The 23,161-nt window shown below is 42.6% G+C and overlaps 1 protein-coding gene across 5 annotated transcripts in view; it reads left to right on the top strand.

The window, feature by feature from the left end:
* The window catches only part of LOC121599843 (5-hydroxytryptamine receptor-like), a 95,197-nt gene extending 73,471 nt beyond the window's left edge, over positions 1-21,726 (top strand). For 2 of the 5 annotated variants that reach the window (XM_041927933.1, XM_041927932.1), the window contains exons 6-7: positions 6,107-6,404; positions 19,009-21,726. In XM_041927933.1, coding sequence (XP_041783867.1) covers positions 6,107-6,404; positions 19,009-19,716 — 1,006 coding nt within the window. In that variant the 3' untranslated portion in view covers positions 19,717-21,726. Of the gene's footprint in view, positions 1-6,106; positions 6,405-9,437; positions 9,474-19,008 lie in introns of all 5 variants that reach the window. The other 3 variants (XM_041927935.1, XM_041927934.1, XM_041927936.1) reach the window with 3 other exon arrangements.
* The last annotated feature ends 1,435 nt before the right edge of the window (positions 21,727-23,161 follow it).

Below are 23,161 nucleotides of genomic sequence, written 5' to 3' on the forward strand. Positions count from 1 at the left end.
TCTACATCTTCTGAACTCTGCCCAACGACAAACCTATTAAACTCCATTTGCACTAAAATATTTCATTGCCTAACTTTAGGCGCCAACGATTGCATGGTACTGTGTGGTTCTAATTGTTTTATTTTGGATTATTCATTTAGCACCTTTGCTTTTGTTTCTCTTCATCTCTCTCTCGCTCTCTATCTGTAAATCCTATCAAAGTTTATCTTACTGGAGATTGCGAGGAATAATTAGAATGAATACCTTTCGTGCAATGACTTCTCTGGCCCAAAAACTTTCCCCGACAACTTGCTCGCGGTTTGCCTGCTGATATTGAAACAACTCGATCTCTGCGGCCAAAATTGCTGGGATGCGTGTGTGTGTGTGTGCTCGTTTCGTTTTCAGTCGACTTTCTACAGAAGCACACGGCAAACACTGGATGGGGGCGGGAAAATTCCTTCTCGAAAGTTTTGCATCTAATCTGATTAACTTCAGCTTCAGTCCAGAGAGCTCGTGTGGCTCGACCGTCGCCATACCACGCGTCAGTGTCTGTCTCCGGGGTGCTCGCTGTGCGCTTGCTAGTGTTTGCCCGGGCCCCTAAAACCGATGTGACTCCACGAGCTTCACCAACTTTATCCCTGACCGTTTTCATTAAAAACAGCTGATACCAGCTGACTTTTGTCGGCAGGGGATGGCATAACTTTTGCATAACTTTGTCCGAGCCTGCCCGGGAAGCTGGGAAGAAATCTTCTCGCTTGGTCCGGACGAATCAAGAAGTCTTCTACGCATGCAAGTTGCGGGCTAAAGTTGAAGGCCTAATTTCATTCCAAATTCAGTGGCATGATGTGCAAACCTGGCCCACGGGGTAGCAGGCCGAGCATCTGCTGAACCGAGCATCCGAGCACAACAAAAGAATGCTTCACCCGCTCGTGGCACCACTAGATGCAGCCAGCCACGGTGGAGATCGGTGCGTTCACAAGCGGCAGCAGCAGAAGAACTTTTCGATATTCTTGCGGCACAACACATGTTGGAAGTTATTTCTGAACAGAAGCACAGCTGTAAGCGTCTTTTGATGGAACGAGCTGGACGAGAGTTTTGTCGGATGCATTTTTGCACGGAAGCGATGTTTTAAGGATGTCAACAGCGATGGGAAAGACATACACTGTTGGCATCAGACTTGCCAGCCACCGTGGTTGCGGGTAACTTTTAACTGTGGAGTTGTTCAAACATTTTCCCATTTGCTGCAGGCTGCTAGAATGCTTGCGTTTTTGTGCGATTGTGTGCACCCCATTTTGTACGGAAATGCCTTGCACAATCTTGTCTTATCTGACCTTTAGCAAGCACTGAAAGGCTTTTAAGTCTACAGCACAGTACCGGATGTTGCTTGGCGCTTCCTCTGTATGCTGATTCGAACACCCATTCTTGCGAGAGTGTAAGGCGACCTTCGCCAGCAAAAGAGTTTAAAAAACGCACACAGAAAAATAGCATAGCCTTTTAAACGCCATTTTGCGAGACCCATTAGCGGTAGCGTGTCGTATGGCTTTTGCCTCTTCCGGTAAAAGTAGTTCACACCCATTATCATCAGGGTAGCAGGTCGCCCCTTTGGGCAGGTTCCACGTTTTCATGTGACAAAACCGGACACAAACGAAGGGCACGAATAATGCTAAAGCAAAGATGGCTAGAGCTAGCAGCACCACGGTACCAGCTTTGCCCATCAGCTACGAATACAATTAATCATCTTCTAAAGAGCACAGACGACATAACAGCAACAGCAACAAAAAAAAACATCCATTCCGTTGCACGTGGCGAAAGATAATTTAATTGCCGGGTACTATAAAGCGACAGGATAACAGCACTAAGCTGCCGGTGGATGATGCAATTAAAGGCAAAGATTTGCTGTTGTTCACCCAAGGGTAAAAGCTGGCCCGATCTTTAGGGTAACGTCTATGAACACATTAATGCGTTGGAAGGAGAGGAGCGTCAGCCGTTTCCACGTGGCCTAATGATGGCGGACAAAAGCATTGCGCGGGCATGTTGGCTGATGATGAATGTAATAAACAAAACACCGTTGCTTTTACTCTATGTCCGCTCTACACTAATGAAAACATCAACTTTTAATAGGCAAAGCTGCTGCTGAAACTATTTGCGGGCGAAATGATGGCGGTGCATAAGCTGAAAAGCTTCGATGTGTTTGTTGGTTTGCTGGCGGTTTTTTGAGCTTAATGGATGTATTTAATTTTGCTCACGTTAGGGACCCACATTTGAATCGGTTTTTTACTATTTTATTCTTTTATTGTATGATACATTGCAAAACAACAAGACACTAGATGCTCTTGAGTAAATTTTGCAATGCTTGTTGCATACATTTGGGCGTAATATATTTATTTTTGCATTTTAAGCTTATTTCCAATGCTACTTAGATTTGTAATTAAAATCGACAATTGAGCTTAGCCTGTTTGGAATGAAACAAAACACTTAAAGTCCTTTAAAAGTGTATTTTAATCAAAATTTCTCTGAAAAGGTATTTTTGAGAAAATAATTCAAATGTATGAAGCAAAACTCCTATAAATTAGGCGTTCAATAAATCTCCAAACAATCACTTTCTACTCCAAACATTATTCAAGGTACCAAATTTAAAGTTGTGAGAGCTTCATTTTCCATGTCCATCGTCCGTTCAAGCTTAGCCGTCTCCTGTAGGACTGATTATCCGGAAACTTAATGAATAAGTCTCGAAAGACTGTATAAGCCGGCACGTAGGCTGTGGGACGTTACCGCTATAGGAAGAATTTTAAGTTATATACAGATAATAACATTAAACTGTTTATTTATAATAATAATCACTTTACGGGGACGCATAAGAATTCATATAACGAAGCTTCGAAGTACTTGACAGTGAAATACCAACGCTGATCAAAAGAACTCTTTATGTCAGGAGGAATAACGCAGCACGTCGATCGCAATATCCTCCTCGTTGCGTTCAACTTTCATTTTAAAAAAAATTAAATTCAACGACCATAATTACACATTTCAATTACATCCTGCTAGCAATACATCTAGAAAGTATGATTAAAAGTCTAAAATCCGACGCGTTTACCAGTTGACGCTTCTTCTTAACGATATGTGCGATGAACATCCTAACTGAAATGCGAATACAAACCACATTCTGATTCGTGATAAATATAAAACCCAACACACAGCGCTACCGTAATGCTCTCTACAAATCCGTACTTTCCAATCGAATCGGAAGCATTCAAATGGGAATTGTAACTCTAACAGGATACTGAGAATTCAGTTCATCAAGCACTGCAGCCAACTCACACACCACGACCACTTGTCATACGGAAAACGAACAGCCGAGTGGTTCTCCGGTAACGGGCCCGTAGATAAGGCTCGTTCCGGCGTGGAGTGATTGCTGCCGGGGTAGAGGAAGGGTAACCTTTTCTAAAGGTGTTGGAATTATGGAAATGTCTACCCGGGGTCCCGATTGCACACCGGAACCCTTGGCCCATCCATTCCCATCGTTATGTCATCATCTTAATGCGTTTTACTGACAGCTTTACAGCTGGACGTTTTGCTTTGCTGCAGTGCGAAGAATTGTCCCCGGTGTGTTCCGGTGTGCTCTCCGGTGACACAAAAGCTAGCAGGCAGCAGTGGGGCTGCATACCGGGAAGTAAAAGCAGCACCAGCAGCAAGGTTGTGTGTGAAGGTGTGAAGGTGTGAACGAAACAATGCACAATGGAGTGCTGTGGTTTGAGTCGTAGTGAAAGCCACAAACGTTGCAGTCCCTCGCCAGTGATGGTTGTGGCGTAATGTGCAGTCATACTGTAGAACTGCGCCAAACCACAGGTGAAAATATTGACGTAATGAAATTGTCCTGTTCCCTTTAAAGGTTCACTTTTGCCCTCAACTTTAGACAGTGCTGTTTCGCAAACTGTAACGAATTATTGTCCCGATGGCTATCAGTTTGAATATAAGTTAATTGATTACGCAAATCTTCTGTTCCAATTTGATGTAGGAATTACATTTTGTTAAAACTCAAATGTTGTGAAACCTGAAGAGTTTTATAAAGGGAAGCCTAAATGTGTACTAGGCGCCTGAATGTATACAAATCATTTGAATGCATACAAAACGCCTGAATGTATACAGCTTATCGCTTCACAGTTTGCGGGCTGTTATTATCTCTTTTATTTTACCTCATTCTTTCCATTCTTCGCTTTGTAAGCGGCCTGTAATGTAAAGGAATGGGTTATGTTCGATATAATGTGAAAATAACCCTGGTTTTCAGAAATTCTTTACATATTTTTTCAAATTTTCGTTTAGTTTGAAGAGAGAACCTCATAGGAATTAAAAGCTGATAATACTTGCTCAGCTGATGTTACTAAAGTTCTTACTAATGTTACTGTGAGATTTTTGCGCATGCTTTTGAGATTCCTTAGCATTTTTGCACGTGCTCTTCAGGAATCGCTTTCAGCTCATTACAATGATCGCAAACATTGCTTACGATTCGCCAAATTACACGTAAGCTCTGCACGAGCCCCTGCCGAATCGTGTACACTATTAACATAATCGTGCCCTTAAACTGTTCCCCAAGCAAGTGCACTGCTAACATTTGATCAGCGAAGATACCGCACCGCATGGTGTGTCGTGGAATAAGAAGCTGCTCTACTTCCGTGCCATCGCAGGCAAGATTGCAGCCCTCCGATTGTGTTGTGTGCTTTTCCATTCCAACGCCACAATCACGTGCGATAGATTATGCAGATAGTTAAACAGTTTCCTTACCGCGGCAGGCAGGACCGTTGAAAGGCGCGTGATGCACAACCAAAACACACTGGCAGATGCACGTATCTACAACACGCAAGAATGGTGCAGGATGCATCATCCGGAATGGGGAGAAGCTCTAATGTAAACATGCAAGCTTGAGAGTGGTGCAAATTTATCCGGCGTAATCGTAAAATAATTTATCAAATCCATATTTATGTGCGACATGTGGCGCGCGAACCGTAGTACGTAGCACGGGCGTATGCGATTAGGCACGCAACAGCACAAGTGTGTGTGTGCACTTTGTACCAACGCACAACATGTTGCTGCTGTTTTTTCATAGCTACAGTGTTTGATATAGGAAGTATGATGGACAAGCAATGCGTTCAATGTAAAATGCAAAGAAAGTATGTGTTAAGCGCGACTTAGCTTCTGTCAATTGGGAGTTTTTCGTGCCTTAGGGAAGTGTTGCGTAAAATTTTGACTTACATTGTATTGTATTACGATATAGGATCATTTATTACTTTAAAATGTACACAAATTGCAATTTAAGCTCTTCCACGTCTTTTTTCCCTTCCAGTTGCTTGCAAGCGTTAGTATGATAGCTATTTTCCAGAGCGCTTTTAACTATAACAAGATATAACAAGATATAACAAGATATATAACCACTCGAAACTAAACTATTACTCTTCCGCATAGCGTTTCAGTGCACTTCAACCGTTCATCCTGTCCCAAAGCTTGTCCACTCTGGCCGAACACAAAAAAAAAAGTTCATCCAACGCTCAGCCAGCGAGTCAAGTGTGTACAGTGGTCGCCTTGCAAATGCGATCCTACGAGTGTACGCAACACTAGTCGCCCATGCTGCTCTTCGACTGTTCCTATTTGCAGCGTCGGTTGCTGTCGCAGCAACATATGTAAAATATCGTACTCTGCATTCAATTTGTATGCAAATTTTTGCCAATGCATGTACCGCACTGGCCAGTGGGAAAGAATAGCTTCACTCTCGCTTGGAGAGCGTGGGCTAGGCAACGGTGGCTCAAGAACGGTGGTTCCTTTTATTGCTCTAGAAGTAGCTCGACCGTAGCTTTCCCTCATGGACTTACATATTTGTTGTGAATGTATGTCTCGAGAAGGCAACAGTGCGGACATGCCTTTATTGAACTTCCCTCACATTTAAACTTCGAAAAGCTCTAGTCAATTGACGCTTCTTCAAGCATCCGCATACATCCGATTGATGCGCTGCAAGCATTGATTCACAAACGATCGGTACGGAATTGAGTGATGCCAGATATGTTGTTATCACAGTATTTATGAAATGACACTCTATTGATATGCTTTATCCCATCCTCCACCCCACCTACTTCCTAAGGTACTGGGCCGTAACGGACATCGATTACGCGCACCAGCGGACGGCCCGCCGGATAGGCTACATGATCATCATCATCTGGACGCTGTCGGTGCTGGTCTCGATAGCGCCGCTGCTCGGCTGGAAGGACCCGGAGTGGGAGACGCGCGTCTACCAGGACCTGCAGTGCATCGTGTCGCAGGACGTCGGCTACCAGATCTTTGCCACCGCGTCCAGCTTCTACGTGCCGCTGCTCGTCATACTGTTCCTGTACTGGCGAATATTCCTGGCCGCCCGGAAACGGATCCGTCGAAGGCAGCAGGTACGAACTGCACCCCGTTGTCACACGTCCATGTGTTTGGTGTTTCGTTTTTGGTTTCTTTCTTTTTTCTTGTTCTCTTTCTCTCTCTCTCTCTCTTTTCCATTTTGTTTTTTCCACTTTTTCTCTCTTAATCTCTTATTGTCGCATTTTATTCAACCATGTTGTCATTAGTCATTTTCATTAAAATTTGTGATTAAATGCTGCTCTCGAAACGGAACAAAAACATACCATCCCATAACATCCCCATTCCCGTCATTCGAATCGTTGTCTACCTCTGTATTCCATCCGGGAGGTTGTAGCTGCCGGTTTATTATCCACTTCGTTATCCAATCCCGTACTACAGTCATCACCAGTATAGTGTATCGTTCGTTTTTGATCTCATCCTTTCCCTTTCTTCCCGAACGTGCGCACACATTGTCATCACGATTTCAACATTTTTGTACCACGTCACGTACCGTTAAATTTCATGTGTTCTACTGCATCCTGTCATTATTTTCTCGATTGTTTCCACACACACACACACACACACACATACATACATAAAACATTCGCAACTCCTCACCTACCTACTTCCCTGCCAGATGGCCCGTCCTTAACAACTCATCGTTACAATTGGTTTTGTATGATGCTCGGTGTGTCATGCTGGAGCGTGATGACAGTGAACATTTGCTTTAGTAACGAAGAATTTAATAAGAGAAGCCCCACTCTTACCCCTTTATGCTCTGTCATTACTCCCCTTTTTTTTTTTTGGTGCTGAGTTTCTCGACCCGTTCCAAAAGCTATTTCCAAAATTGATTCGTACAGCTTCCCGCAAGCCTCGTGAAAGCGAGGCGAGCGACACAAAACCCTTCCTACAAGTGGGATTTTCCACTGTTTTCTTTCCCTTTATCCTCAATGCCGAGTTTTAACATTGACTGTTTCAGCTACTCAAGTGTACTCTGTGTTTTTCTTTCCCTCGTTGGCTCGTTGTCTTTTTGTTGATGTATTTTTTTTTATGTTGTTGCTGATAGTCCTTCAACCGTACACTTCTACACGTACCAACACAGAAGACCTAACCGTGTGCTTCCCTGCAACAAGGACATACGCTCGCCAGGCGAACATCGAAACGTCTGCGCTGCATTTCTTTCCAAAGCTTTACCACTTTGATTCGCTACTTTAAGAGCTTCTCGGTGCAGTTTTGCTCTGCGCTCACGGGGAGGGTGTGTAAATAGTGTGAGGATGACAGTTTCCTAGTTCCACCCATAGTTCCTCGGCCAAAGATATGAATGTTGCGCCCCTTTTTTTCCTTTTCGCTGTATTTTTATCTTTTTTTCATCTCTTTGTTTGGGTTTCTCTCGTTCTCTCGTCTCTTACGCTCCACCGCGAAAGCCAAGCTGTGTGTTACTCTTTGTTTGTGCGCTTGATAAAGGAGGGAATTTTTGTTTTATATCGAAACCATTTGCAAGATAGTTGTACATATATTTGTGTACATGTTTTACTTTTCTATCTTGGTGCCATGGTTGTGCTTTCACGGGGTGGTAACGATTAATTTTTTCTCCTTTTGTTCGTGATCGTTTTTGCATTCGTGGCAAAACATGTGCATGCATTCATTTTTATGAGTGCGTTTGGTTGCTTTGTTTTGTTGTTTAGGTTTGTTTTCCTTTTTCCCCATTGGGTTTTTGTTATAAATTTGTTTAGTCTCTTTTATATTCGTTTAGTTTTTGGAATATATTTTAAATTTATATGTTATTATTTGTTGCCGTGTTTTTTATCCATTTTTGATAAATTTTCTTTTTTTTTCTTCATATGCTTTCCTCGTGATAGCATTTTTTGCGTATGTTTTCATCTTTTTTTCAAATTTTTTTGTGGTTTTAAATCACTTCTAGTTAATTACAGTTACAGTAAAGTTCAGTTGTATTCTTCAACACAATTAAATAATTCCCCTCTAATGCCAATTGTCCTTGGAAATTGATACCGCACCAACCCGTTCCGTACCGATTGACGTCATCGAAATGTTTATTTTCCCGTATCTCACTCCCTCTTTTTCGTCCCCAAGTTTCCCAAGGACTTCGTTTACATAAACCCACCCCGTAAAGTACGTACGTAATGGTTCTTGCTTCGCGTGCTGTCATGCTCACAATACCTTTCACTAAAGGAGGACGGGCCGTTCACGTGATTCTGTGTTTTGGGAGGAAATAGATATTCTTGAAGACGGTCTACCAACCAGGCCGAGTGTGGCAGAGCTTCGTCTATCTGCTCCAGCCAGTCAGCTACTTCCTTCCTGCTGGTGGATGCATTCAGATGTGAGCGTTTTTTTTAAACAGCCGAGATAACCCATTTCAATGCCACACTGGTAGCGAGCGTGTGTGCGTGTGTGTGACAGAGCATTCCGTACAAAAGCTCACTTGATGACGCGCTTACTAACTGCTTTCCCGCCTGCTTTGCGTTTTGTGTTCCACCATTACCATCGTAACGGGCAGACTATTTCAGGCTTCACCGATTGCTTCATCAAAGAGCAGCAGGAGCAGCAGCAGCAGTAACACAAAGCATTCCTTCACATTTGCTGCGCTGCACGGGATGCAGTTACACCGGTGTTCCGGCCCAGAGCGCGGTGGGTTGCTTTTCGCTCGATGAATTCGACTTCTGGAGCGTTCGCGTTTCACGCAGCTCAACGTTTTCCGCCCCGGCTGGTTTGGTTGTTCCGCACAGTGCTCCGCAATGGTGCCATCTTTCGGCAAGGCACATCTTTCGCCAACACTCTCCGTCCATTCCGGCCCATTATCTGCGTTGGTTGTACAGGGAAGCTTTCGTTTTACGCGTTTACAGTGGCAGGATTGCAGCTTCTTTTTGTCATCCGCAACGATATACCTATGAAGCGATTACTGCTTGTCGCGAGATGTACGTTCTCCCGCTCTCTCCCACTCTCTGTGTACCTTTTCCGATGTGTTGTCCGCGCACACACGAAAACAAAATGCAAACACAACAACATATGTTTGACGAAAAACAAAAAAAAAACAACAAAACGCTAATTTTCTTCATTTTACACACATACAGGGCAGAACAATAGTGCAATTGATACCAAAGCCTTTAGTAAGTATTTGGGTTAGTTTGTTTTTTCCGATTATCGTCTTAGTTTTCGGGATGTTTGGTTGTTTTTGTTTTGTTTTTTTTTTTTTTCAATTTCTAGTCCAGCCTGTGATGATTTTGTGCTTTTGTGTTCGTCTTGTTTAGCGCGTGTTTTGCTCCTGTTTTGTTTGAACGCACAAATGCCGATTGTTTTGTCTTTATTTTTGTTTTCTTTCTTTACGTAACGGTTTGCTCAACAACAATTGAAAGTACAAAATTAACAGAAGAAAGCCAGAAGATGAACAAAGTTATATTATGTTTCTTCAATTTATTTACATTTAATTTCGTTATTTCAAAAAACATAGTTATTTTGTTTTATTAAAACGATTAAAAAAGTATGTGAATGTATCTCTGTGTGTGTGCGTATATTTTAACTGCGTAATAGCGATTAGAGTGTTGCGTGCGCGTGTGTGTGCTCATGATGAGGGAACGCCCTTTGCGAAGGTGTGAAATTAAACTACTCACCCGTCAGAAAGGGTTCATCCCGTCATCTTCATCAGCACACGCTCATCAACCTTTCGTACCCGTAGGAATCTGCTCTAGTGCTAATCCGTACCCCTACCCCTGTTAGATCGTCTCGGCAGACACCCACAATAACACTCTCCGTACCGATGCTACACCCTTGTTTAGCAGTCAACGTATCCACCCGACTGCGGTGTAAAACGGTCTTTTACACCACCACGTCCTTTACTAGTGCGTAGCAATGTAGCTGAAATTATTCACACTGTCGTAGCGTTTCACCCGTAATAGCCTCCGCCTCATGTTAGCAACACACTGCTACACTGCTAGCTTACAAGTTGTCCGTTTGTCATCGCACTCGCGGTGAGACAGATCAATCAGCTTGACCTAGTCCACGGGAGCACACAAAAACACGCTCACTGTCTGTCTGTCTGTTTCTCTCGCTCTATTTTCCCTATCTCTGTCTCTCTCTCTCTCTCTCTGTTCGTACCAATACTCTGTCTCTGTCTGTACTCAACTCTGCTTGTAGTGATGGCAAATGATGTGTTGTTACCCCCTTAGTAAAGGCAAACTACAATATATACGCACATTCCCGGGGCGGTTGGTTCGAGATCGGCCAGCACCAGCAAATGAAGGAATAACGTGCGGTGGGACTTATCTGACCCTTTTTCCCGTGTCTGTGTATGTTTTTTTGTTTTGTTTTGTGTGTGTGGCTTAATCGCTTGTCAGCGCAAAACATAGTAGCCGCGTAGCGAGCGCCCTCTGCCGGCGACATTCACAAAACTGCTAACTCACCCGTGTTCGTTTCCCCTAGCTCGCAGCCACATTAACACATTTGTTTTGCTGTCATGATGTAGTGCACAACCGGCAAACATCATAGCGCTTTTCATAGAGAGACCTTAGGTCGGATAGTGCGTTCCGCTGACAAAGCTGGTCGGCAAACTGTAGCTTGCGTAGCATGCACACCGTTCCCAGCACGTGTAGGTCGTAGTGTTACAGTGCGCAGTGTGGTAGTGGTGCGTATGCGTGACAGTATTTACTGAGAACTTTAGCGTAGAAAAACAAATGCGTTCTTTTTAGCTTTAAACACATCTTCAGCCTAAAAAAAAATAAGTACGCATAGTGTAGTGTGATTCAATTACAACTACTATGGATTAAACTTGAGATGGATTTGAGACTTTTGGGATCCAATTGAAAGTTATTTGCTTTCAACGACAACAAAAGACGTTTTTTGGCCTAAGTTTACATATCTACAATTAGTTGAAGGGCTAAACTTTTAGAGTTTTTAATTTTTTTAATACAACCAGAGCTGCAAAATATCACTGTCAATGTCATAAAAAAATCTGACTGAAACAAAATCCATATCAGCGTCACGTATTCAATTATGATAATCAGTGGTGATACTCAGAACGGTTGGTGTGACTAATACATGCTCATGACATGTTTACGACCGTCGCTTGGTCAGTCACTATGTCACGACTTTTTTTTGCTATGATCAGTTTTGCAAAATGTCACTGACATATTCTTGACAAATTACGGCTGAAACAAAATCATCTCAGCGTCACGAGCTCTACTGCGAAGATCAGAGGCGGGCCTCAAACAGTTGGAGCGACCATCGCATGCTTGGTGACATTGTGTGCAACCAACTCGTGTTCAATCACTTGGTCGCGACATTTTCAGTCGGTGATCATCGCGGTGGTCATGGGAGATATGCGGTGCGTGCGAGTGGTTCCAAGAAACAAAATGAGCATGTTTTCTCGCTCTGTTTGACCCGACAGATAGTTAAAACAGATAGAGGGAGAAAGCATGCTCATTTTGTTGCTAAAGCCCACGCGCAAAGTATATTCCAAGATTGTCGTGATTATCGCCGACAAAAATGTCGTAACCAAGTGAGTGACCAAGAGTTGGGAGCTAATCAAAATGTCACCAAGCATGTGATTGATACTCCAACTGCTTGAGTCTCGTCACTGATCATCTCAGTTGTGTACGTGATCTGATTTGAGCTTCGTTTCAGTCATGAGTGTTGATGACTGAAACAGTGGCATTTGGCAGCACTGTTCACAGCCAGAAAAAAATCATGATTGTGCTTGCGCCGGCATTAAGTTAAGCTTGTCAGTCAGAGTATCGCGTTCGACTCAAGTATTCACATGTCGTGTTCTGGATGTCATGACGCACTTTTATTGACTATCAGCAATGAGCATCAAGCAGCATTGTTTTCCTTGGTGAAAATCTCGTGATATTCATGACATTTTGCAGCACTGAATACAACAAATCAATTGGGAAGCTCGATTTGATATTTGTCACATTTTCAATATAAAAATATTAATATCTAACGATTCGTTTCGACATGATGTGAAAATTTTGCGCCTCAAAGCACATAAAAGTTGTTAAAAATAGGTTATCAAGGTAAAATTAACTTAAATAATGGTTACAATTAAAGTAAAGGATGGTTCTAAAGCTAATGAAATAGCATTTTTTTGTCCAAAATGCTACAAAATTTCCAATCAAACCTATAAATAAACATGGAAAATCTGATTTTAATTGCTTTGAGGTTGAGCAATTTCTTGTGCTCTTAAAGCAGCGCTTCAGCTATGCCAAAGCTTGTTACCAAAACAATTTTTTTTGCGTTCTCGAGCACCCACCCCGTACCAAGTTATGCTAATATCAAACAAATAAATCCGATAACTGGAGCAAACCGCCCTGGGTAAGGTTTCCATGCACATCAAACCACTGTTTGCATCAATGCTGCACCTCACCGTTGCTTGCTACCTTCTTACAAATATGGATTTCCTTTCCCGCTACTACCTCCCAGCAACTCACCTCCACTCTTTTACCATGTTTATAAGTTTGTGGTTTTGATACGTTGAGTAAAATTGTGCCCATACTCTTGCCCATACTTACGTGCACAAAGTGCAAAGTTTTCCAGCACCTACAGCTTCCCGCGCTCGTAGTGCTTCGTTGGTAGATAGAGAGCGACGCAATTCAAGTTTTACAGCACTGAATTGGCATTGATTGGCAAGTGGGTTTGGGTTGGGCGCGTCTGCCTCGTCTACTACCAGCCGTTCTGAACCCTTTCCAGGAACATTCACTTTTCACTCACAAGAAGAGATGCGCCGTAACCCGAACGCTACAGGGGCTGGCAAATTTCACCGCCTGCAAAACCCGATTCGATTTGTTTCTTGATTGAGTTCTATTGTACTGCACGCTAGCGCAGGAGATTGAAAAACGATGAAGTTTTCTACTGGTTGCTTCCGTTGCCACTTTGCCCCGCACAAACCTCCACCGTGATGTGGACGATAGTTTTAAGCGCCATTTTCCTGAGGTAAAGCTCAAGTTATCTCATCATCTGGGGGTCGGAGAATTGAAAAGCGTACCGTTGTTTTGCTGTTCAAATGAGAATGCGATTTGATTGTGCTGGTGTGGAAACAGTTATGCCTTGTCATTTTTTCTATGGTGTTGCACAGCAGAAAATATGTTTCTAAACAATTCTTTTTCTGCAGGAAACAATTTACTTGCTACGCTGGGAGCAAGAGCTTGTCTTTTAGTTTTCGCCTTGTTCCGAGAACACGTTCAATCTGTGTTTGACATTTGTTTCCCTAAAAACAAAAACTCCTAAAGGTATGCAAAATGCATGCCTGAAGCAGCTTATTCCTCCATGTCAAAGTAGTTTGACGTGAAGATGTACTCTTCGGTTATGGTCCTTAAAAAACACCAAAAAAATTAAAACATTGGATGCTTTTTGAAAATATTTTAAGTCCTCAGTACTATTTCATTAATTTAGTACGTTGAAAACAAATTTATGGATTTTTTTTTCCTTTTGAAACAAACGATCGATTTTAAAGTATGCATAACGCATAATAATTTTGCAACTGTTTGAAGGATTCTGTTTATGCAGTACACCAGTAGACCTGTTGTGGTTGTGGTCAGTACCCGCATTATGTTGCTTTCATGTAGTTCAAAGTCCAACACATAGCGCAGTGGTGAAATTTACTTCCACAATTGTACGCCGCGTCGCTGCACTGCACTCCATGGGCTGGTCGTTATGATTGATGTTCCCAGGAGACGTAAAGTTTTGCTAACAATCCTGCATTGGACGCAGCAGTCATGCTGCGGTTTGTCAATAACATTATTGAATCTGAAAGAGGTGTTGTTAAATTTATACTGTGTATGTTTTCAGTAGTCGATACATTCATGAGATTAAATAGACTTTCAAAATTGTTATTAAAGCCTAGCCTTATTCATGTTAGAACAAAGTAAGTAAGATTATAATTAAAGTGTTTTTTTTATTTCTTTAAATATTAGAAATGCATATTAGAATATTCAACATTAACCAACATTGATCTTCCTATATGAATATCAAAAAGCTTTTTCTTCGATGGCTTGTAAGTGATTGTGATCACGACTCAATAAATTAATCGCAGTACACCACTTTTAACCATAAAACTTCTAGTTCAATAGAACCTTTTACAGCCATTATGCTGCAAATCATAATGCCATAATTATTGAACGATTTCCCATCAACAAAACCATTAAGCCTCTTCTTTCACTGCGGGCAGGCAAAAGATGAAAAGCTTCTTCACCAGCGTGCTGGCGCCGTTGGCCAACCGAGATAACGAATGCAAAACGAGCGACATCCAAACAATGGCGCTCAAACGCAAACAAAAGAGAGGGCCCGGGTTTTTGTGTGTTGGTAATTTTAAAATTATGTTATCCATAATGCGGAGCGGATACAATAAAAGCGCTCGCCTTCAATCATTGTCACCTTAATTGGCTCTATACTTATTGGACTTGGCGAGACGAGCGAGGCGACATTTTCCTCCCTGTTCGGGTGACATTCTCGGGAACAGTTGTTGGTGCTTCTTTTCGCTCCCTCCCAGTAGAAAGTAAAAGACCGCTTGCTTCTCTTCCACTTGTTTCCCCCTCGCGCCCGAAACAGGTACATTGAACTATGTTTGCACAAAAAGCCATTCATTAAAACGCCCAAAATCTAGGCCCGGAAATCAGCTACACGGTATGGAGATTGGCAACATTACCGACACTAATTCAATCAGGACTATCTTTTGATAAACCACAGCAAGCTTGGGCGACCTTGGCGAAAGCATTTGCCAGAACCTGCACACCACTCGACCACTGGCTGGGAAAGGATTCGCTAGAACCATTTTGGGAGGTGCTCGGATGAGCCGGGCTCTTTGCTAATGTTTTACGCCATCACCTTAATTAATTTTGCCCGAGCGTGGTCCTCAAAACGCTAAGGTGGAGCTTTCGTTCTAAGGGTTTGAAATTTTGTTCACAAAGAATAACTTTGCGATCACAAAAAGACGCCTAAATGAGCGAGGGAGATGTTTTGAGAGTGAAGCTTTAGAATCCAATTCAGAAGGGCAATTGGAATTTAATAAACGTGATAATAATCAAATGTGCCGCAATTAGAACCAAACTTAGAAAAACAATTAAGTAATGTTGTTAGGATCAAATCATTTGAAAACTTATTTTTAAAATTCAACAAGCCACTGATGGACTATCAACAAATTTTTTAAATATTTTGACTATTGTTTGACAGAACGTAATTACAATAAAAATTGTACAGCTCTTCGCATAGCCACTTTGTAAAGAGCCTGTTGAATATCTGTTGAATAATTGAAAAACGACTGTCGTTTACTTTATTTCGTTTTTCTGTAACAAGCGAAACAAAAAAAAAAACATTTTTCACCATGGATGGAAACCGTCCAATTCAAAAATTCCCATCAAACATCAAAATGCAATAAATGAGTCTTCGTTGCGCCTCGGAAACCGAATTCCTGCGATGAATAAAATATTTCGCAGCCTCTAAATACAATTAAGTCCTTCACATACACACACAAACTCACATCCACACACACACACACACACACCCAAAAAAGAACCACTTTCTGAGTCGTACTTGTGTTTTATTACATTTCCTCCCACTCAAACGCCTGCGTTACATCGGTAAACTGTTATCATCGCTTTCCGGTATGCGTGTGGATACTTTCTTTTTGCTTCGTGCGTTTCTTTTTTGTTTGCTGAGCTCATTCTTTACCACGGTGAACGAGCATTCGCTTTGCAATATTGAACGAAACGGTTCCCCACATAATGATGGGTTTGTGCGTGCCCGAGGCCCGCGGCTTTGATGGTTCCACAATGCTTAACCGCCCGTCGATGGTTTCCGCGGTTCGGGCCGACCTGCTGCTTCCGATGAAAAAAAAAAACTCAACCACATCCACATCCTGCAACGTGGTTCGATGCACTCAACTGCTTTCATTGCGTTGCTGTACAGGAAGAATTTTTAGATGGCAATTTAACAGTGGATTTTTGAGGCTGGAGTTTCCAAACAAAAGGCGAATTGCTTTTATTGAATTTGATTGGTTTCATTTTCGCAATTTTGTGATTTTTCACAATCGTTTTGTTTTTGCTTTCGCTTCAAAATTTGTTACGAATTCTTGTCAATTGAATTGACATTAAATTATTCATTTTTGCAAAACAAGCTGTTACAATTCAAATTTGTGTAATCAAAGGCGGTGTGATCTTATTTTTCCATTCTGGTTACATAAATTGTAAGAATGCGATATTGCAATCTCCCCTGCAATTTACAACTTACGACTTGTGTTTGGCACAATGCATAAATCGATTTCAATTTTTAGACGCCATAAGTTATGCAATCTGCATGACAACGCATTGTTTTCAACAGGTTAGGTGTGCTTAAATTTGAACCTCGTCTTAGCATAGGGTATTGTTTGTTCGGTTTATCTCTGTAATCTTTTCCTAAAGGTAGCTTCGCGTCTTTTGTCCTTACTTATCGCATTGTAACGTTTCACCACTCACTCACATTCATTCGTTGGAAAAGTATTATCTTCCATCCAACATTAAAAAAACCTGTAATCCATTTCACTCTCAGACGGAAGCCTTCATGCTGTGGATCGCCAAAAGCAAAGATAGCCCCATTGCCCTAGATCAAGTTCATCGGGTTAAACTATTTCACGCGGGATTAGGTGGCCGTAGCAACGGGAGAAGCAATCGGAGGCAGCAGCGAACGAAGGCAAAGAAGATAAGGCCAACTGCTTCAAGCATTATTTGGCTGGCTAGGGAAAATGTTCAATTGCACTTTCTTCAATCGAAAAAAAAACACGAAGAATCCCAGCGCTTTGCCGTCTATCAGGGCACGGATCTTACAGAGCACGTTGGCATTCGGTCAAAGTAACGGAGTTGCTACCGTATCTGCTTCGTTTCTGCAGTAAATTACTCCGTCCCAAAACCTCCTTCTCTTGATTGGCGATCGCCCAAACGGGCTGAAATATGAAGCTGTAGTCAGGGAAGCATTTCATTTCTCGCCTTTAACGTCGGCTATTTGAACTTTGAACTTTACACTGTTCCGTTCCGCTTTGAACTGCTCGCTCTTGCTGCTGAAACTGTTCGCATCGTTACCCCTTCGACGGTTTGAAGCAATTGTGAATCTTTTTGGGATTCCGGTTTCCACATTCTTTGAGTCCACACCACACCTTTTCATTTCCTTCATTTTCTTTAATTTATCTCAATTCAAGTACTTTCAATACAGTTGAGATTAAAGTAAACTAAAGCACAAGAACAGTTAAACATACTTGAGAAATCTCTGAAAACAGAATATGTAGCGTTACGTCATTCAAGCTTTCGCAAGCTTTGAAATTTTGAAGTTAAAAAAGTATCATTTTTAGGCTGAGGTTATAACCAAGAGTGATAAATCTTCCGAATAATGTAGGAAGCATAAGTTGGAAACAGTAAATTACTATCACAAAAAATCAGGAAGTTTTTTTATGTTTTTATTAACTTTAAATTGAAGAATATGTTGTAAGAATATTTCATTATTATTTGTTTAATGTTTGACAGCAAATTCTCTGTAATTGATCGAACAAACAAACTATAAAATCTCTTAATTTGCAATGCATATTGCATACTTTAAGGCGTTTAAAAAAAATCAGTCTGTTTGAAAAAATAAAATAAAATCAATCAGATTATATTAAATTAAGCAGTGTTTTAAGAAACTTTATGAGTTAAGCTGTTTCAGGCTAGTCAATGTCATCAACAATTTCTAATATGAAAAATAATGTTTGCAAGCTCTATCATAGTATATCTGTGCATACTTTTAGGCGTTTTATTTGCACTTTTTAAAGCTATTCTTTAGCTAATACAAAGAAAACCAATCAATATTAAAGGTTATTTTTTATTGTGTTGTATCACCAATTTTGAAGTTAAATCAATTAAACAACTGCCTAATAAGCATCTCCTGTATCATTCCTATTTCTGCATGATTGATTGCGCTGAAATGTGTCAATGTGAAACCATTTCGTTCTATTTACAAGTGGCCATTGACACCCGGCTACCTCAAGCATTGCCAACCGTTGCGAAACAAATTTATAGAAATATATAGAAAAAGAATAAATAGCTGCATTAGCAACTCAGCGCCCTTAGATGTAGACAATAATATGGCCAATCTTACAACAATTCTCGACAGCACACCCGGTGCACACTCTTTTATCACTCATCACAAACACGCCTCACCAAGTACACACAAACACGTTGCGTTTCCGTTCAATTGCTTTCGTTGAACCCCATCTCGTATGCTTCGTCCATCGGCTGCTTACAAGTTTGTACATTTGCTTTTGCTTCCTGCCACTGTCTTGACCGCCCTAAGTGTGCTGCATCTATTGTTTGAATTACGCTCGAATTCTTCACCCGTTTGCGCTGCCTTCCTTTGACACAAACGCGTGTCCCTTCCCAGCACGTCCTTAAATCCTTCTTTCTCCTCCCTAACCCTTGAATGCTTCCTCTGCTATGTACGTGTTTGTGCGTGTGCGTGTATGCTTTTTCGTTTTGCTTGCTCTTTCGTTTCACTCTTCCGCTGCTCTACTTTGTAAGTGTCTCTCTGTGTGTGTGTGCGTGTGCTTTTCTCCTGATTTCGTGATGGCAAAACCGTTTCCGAAACAGTTTTCCTTAGATAAGTCCCACTTTCAATACGTGCGTATATATTGTATACGTGCCCCATTGTTATTAGGCTGCTCAGACCCATCCCGAACCTTTGGCAAAAGCTTCCTGTATGGCACTAACATCGATTGGTTTCCGCTGGAAGGTAACTGCGACGCAGACGGCGAGCGGCGGCGGTATGATAGCGAACGTGGCCGGCGGTTCCGGCGGCATCGCGGCGGCGGTCGTCGCCGTGATCGGGCGCCCCCTGCCGACGATCAGCGAGACGACGACCGCCTTCACGAACGTCTCCTCCGCCAACACGAGCCCGGAGAAGGGCTCGCTCGGCAACGGTATCGAGCGGGACCGGATCGAGATCGATCCGCCGACGGCGGACATCTCGATGGCCTACCCGTCCGGCAACCAGGCGTCCTGCTCGTCCACCACCCGGCCGCCCGGCTCGTCCGGGCTCGCCTCGCGCAAGAAAGCGCAGTCGTCCACCGACTCGAAGCGCGAGCGGAAGGCCGCCAAAACGCTAGCCATCATTACCGGTGCGTTCGTGTGCTGCTGGCTGCCGTTCTTCATCATCGCGATCCTGCTGCCGACCTGCACCAGCTGCAACATCAGCCCGCTGATCACGAGCGTCTGCCTCTGGCTCGGCTACTTCAACTCGACGCTCAACCCAATCATCTACACCATCTTCAGTCCGGAGTTTCGGCACGCGTTCAAGCGCATCCTTTGCGGGCGAAGGTACAGCTTGCGGCGGACGCGAAACCTCGGCGTGCGGCATATGCGATAAGAACGAGAGGACCCGAAAGAGAGAGAGAGAGAGAGAGAGAGGCTCGGATCTTGTACTGCTGTGTCTGCTGCTGCCGCGACTCAACGGGTACGACGGGTGCTGGACGGTGGTGCCATCTGGTGCGAAAACCCGCCAGCCACCACCACAACTACTAATTACTTAGCGAGCTGTGTACGAATTACTTTATACTATTCTAGAGCAACTAGAGTGTACACCGCATCGCACCACCACTTGGAGCGGTGTTTGTGCGTGTACTGCGTGAATGTCCTAAGTGTGATCCATAAGTACAATGTAAGCAGCGGCAGGCTGCTGTAACGCCAGTGCTACTAATAGCCGCGTAGTGTAAATATAGTGAAGCGAAAGCAGCGAGCAGAGACTGTACATCTCCTGTCGGACACAGTCGGCTAGGAAGCACACCACACATTCACAGAAACGGGAAAAGGCGAGGGCAATGGATGGTGGCGGCGGTGTGCGAAGGTCAGCCAGCCAAAACCTGGCGGTACCGGTGGTACCGTACCCGTCACATCGCCCAACCATTTTGCACTCGCTTCTTAGGAAATACATAGTTGACGTAACGTTCGTTTATTAAGCCAGTGTAACCTTACCCCTTTTTCTGGGTCGATAAGCTTCAGAGGGAGGGGGTTGTGGAAGGAGTGCTAAACGCGGGCTAGCCCTGCGGAACCATCGTAGATGCCCAAAGAGATTTAGTGTTAAGTGCATGCAAGAGCTGATTCTAAGTTTAGCGGAGCTGACGCGGGTATCGCCTGATCGCCTACACTCTCAGAATGCTCGGGAAATGGTAAAGGATGTCAAAACAATCATGTCCGGTAGGTGTAATTGTGTAAGTTTTTGTTGGTCGTTGGGAGATTGTGTGCAATTACGTGATGGAGCACTCCAACTCTTCTAGGAATGCATACAAAGCAATGTAAAGGTACATTTTCAGACAACTTTGAGTGTTATTGGAGTAAGAGTTCGTCTCAAATTTATTTTCCATCCCTGTAAACGTAGTCTTATATGAAATTGATTATAATTGCTGAGTTCATTTCAGAACCACTCTTTAAGCAGCTTACCGGAATCTTACCGAGTGGATTCGACTCTTTTAACTGTTGCCTACTCCAAAAACAGATCTTCTTTACTTTTATCCATTTAATCGCTACTGTATTGCAATACTACTGCCAATCGTCAAACCCACCTCATCATCACTTCGCCAATTCACTCCACTTCCGAAAACCATCATGCTGTATCACAATCGTACCAGAATCCACCGAAAAGCGTGCGGAAGCGTACTCTCTCGAAGGCATTAAAATGCGTAACACGTCTGTTAGGCGGGCCAATAAAACTGGACACAAGCATAAAACAGTGCCCATGAAACGTCACCTCGCACTGTGTGTTGCGGCTACGTAGAAGATAACGATGTTCCGGCTGGTTTTGGGGCATCTTAATTTAAGAACTCCGCCACGAAGGAAAGGGCGTGCTGCTTTGTACGCCCAGACTCACACACCGATTAAGGTTGGGAGATGTTAATTTTTAATGAATCACGTGAGATGAAAGTCTAACGTTCGATTTACGACGCAGCCATGCCATGATACGGTACGCTCACTGTTTGTGAGAGTGTAGATAAGACTATATTCCGCCTCGAGGCGTTGGAAGGAACGGTCAGCGTTTATTTTGGGCAATGTTTGGACCCATTCTTGGAACCTTGGTTGGTGAGTATTTGAAGCATGAAGCGAGTACAAAGCAGTAACATGCGTATGTTTTCTATTGGATTGTTGAAAATTCTTGTCAAAAGGCTGTTTTCCCCTTAGAGTTTTACGATGCAACAAGCAATAAATTCCAATTCTAGAAATATGTCAAATTATTTAACAGAAATGATAACGCGCCATTTGAGAGCAAACGACGCTCTGTTTTCCTCATATTGCGCTATTTTTGTCTAGTTGGCTATGAAATTAATGAAAATGACCGCAGGACTCAAGATCTATTAAGGAGAACAGGTCGATGCAAAGCCCGTTGCTAGGTTGCCATTTTCAGCTCGCTTTTGACAGTTTCATGAAAAAGTGTTTACAAACAAACGGCTAATAGTCAACGCGCAAAAGTGGACGAATTTACTATTAGGAAGGTTATATTGGTTAAATTTCTTGCGGTCAATCACTTCTGGAGAATAAAGGAGAAGTAATTGCAGTCTACTCTGTATTCAGAAACATTGATAACCTTTTTCATTGTTTGCCATTCCGTGACCACAAGCCACTACCGTTTGCAACGGTCCTGCTGGAAAAACGAAATGTTTAACATGTTCAACTGGGTTAAAGAAGTCCTTTTTACTTTCAATTGAACACTGAGAGTAAAATGAAACATCCAATCGACACACACTGGTACAATATGCATACCGTCATTTACTTATAACCCGGTTACGTATGATAAATGAGATCTTTGGATTGTATCAGTCATGTAATATTCTAATTGGATTTTAATTCTTCAAATATTCTAACAGGAATTGAATGTAAAATGCTGGACAAAACTCTCATTCACTCCATAGCAACGTCCATCGCTAAACATAAACAATGTTCACTTTAACTGTCAAAATTTTCCCATGGCTTTCTGTCAATTTACTCTAAGCGCTTCGACCTGTTCTCTTTCAAGGACCTTGGCAGGACTCCTCACAGCATAACACGGAGCGCAACATAACAACTGACAGCTGCCAAACGCTTCACAAAACGCTTGGGAAAGGAGGTAAAGCGTTTCATTAACCGTCGGTCATCGCAGTAGGTTGGTAGCATTTCAACGATAAATGAGCAGCCTACTAAGGATATTCAAAACATGGTATCGGCAATAAAGCGTTTTCTGAAGCGTTTGGCAGCTGTCAGTTGTTATGTTGCGCTCCGTGTTATGCTGTGTGGAGTCCTGCGGTGAGCGTTGAAGCGAAAGAACGTCTTTGTCGATACCATTTATTGTTCATATAAAGCAGGCGCTGTATAAAATTAAATTAAATTAATACACCCGCTGTATCTGGGCAACTGGTTATACCGTTTTTTTTTCTTTGATTTCATCCTGGGACACTGGCGGCATAACTTGTGCCACGCCTGTCCTAAACCGAACAATCACATAAAGAGTTGCTGCATTAATTGAAATCATTTGAAACCATCGAAGCGTAACCGAAGCTTGATTATTACTTTAGAATGCTTCACAAATTGCAGGCCCAATAACCATTCTCCCCGAGCGCAGTGTACTAAATGAACCGAACACCAACGCATTGAGCTCAAATCAAACGGAAAAGCCTATTGTCGAAAAACAATTGCGCACTAATCCGCTTATTTTACGCTCCAAAACTAATCACAAAAGCCTTTCAATTCAACGTAAATTACTACGCATACAAACAGTTAATATTCAACGCGCTTGTGTTAGCAATTGGTTTGGGGAAAGAGAAGGATCTTAATCTGATGCGATCATT

The sequence above is a fragment of the Anopheles merus genome, chromosome 3L (genome assembly GCF_017562075.2).
Source record: "Anopheles merus strain MAF chromosome 3L, AmerM5.1, whole genome shotgun sequence".
NCBI lineage: Eukaryota > Metazoa > Arthropoda > Insecta > Diptera > Culicidae > Anopheles > Anopheles merus.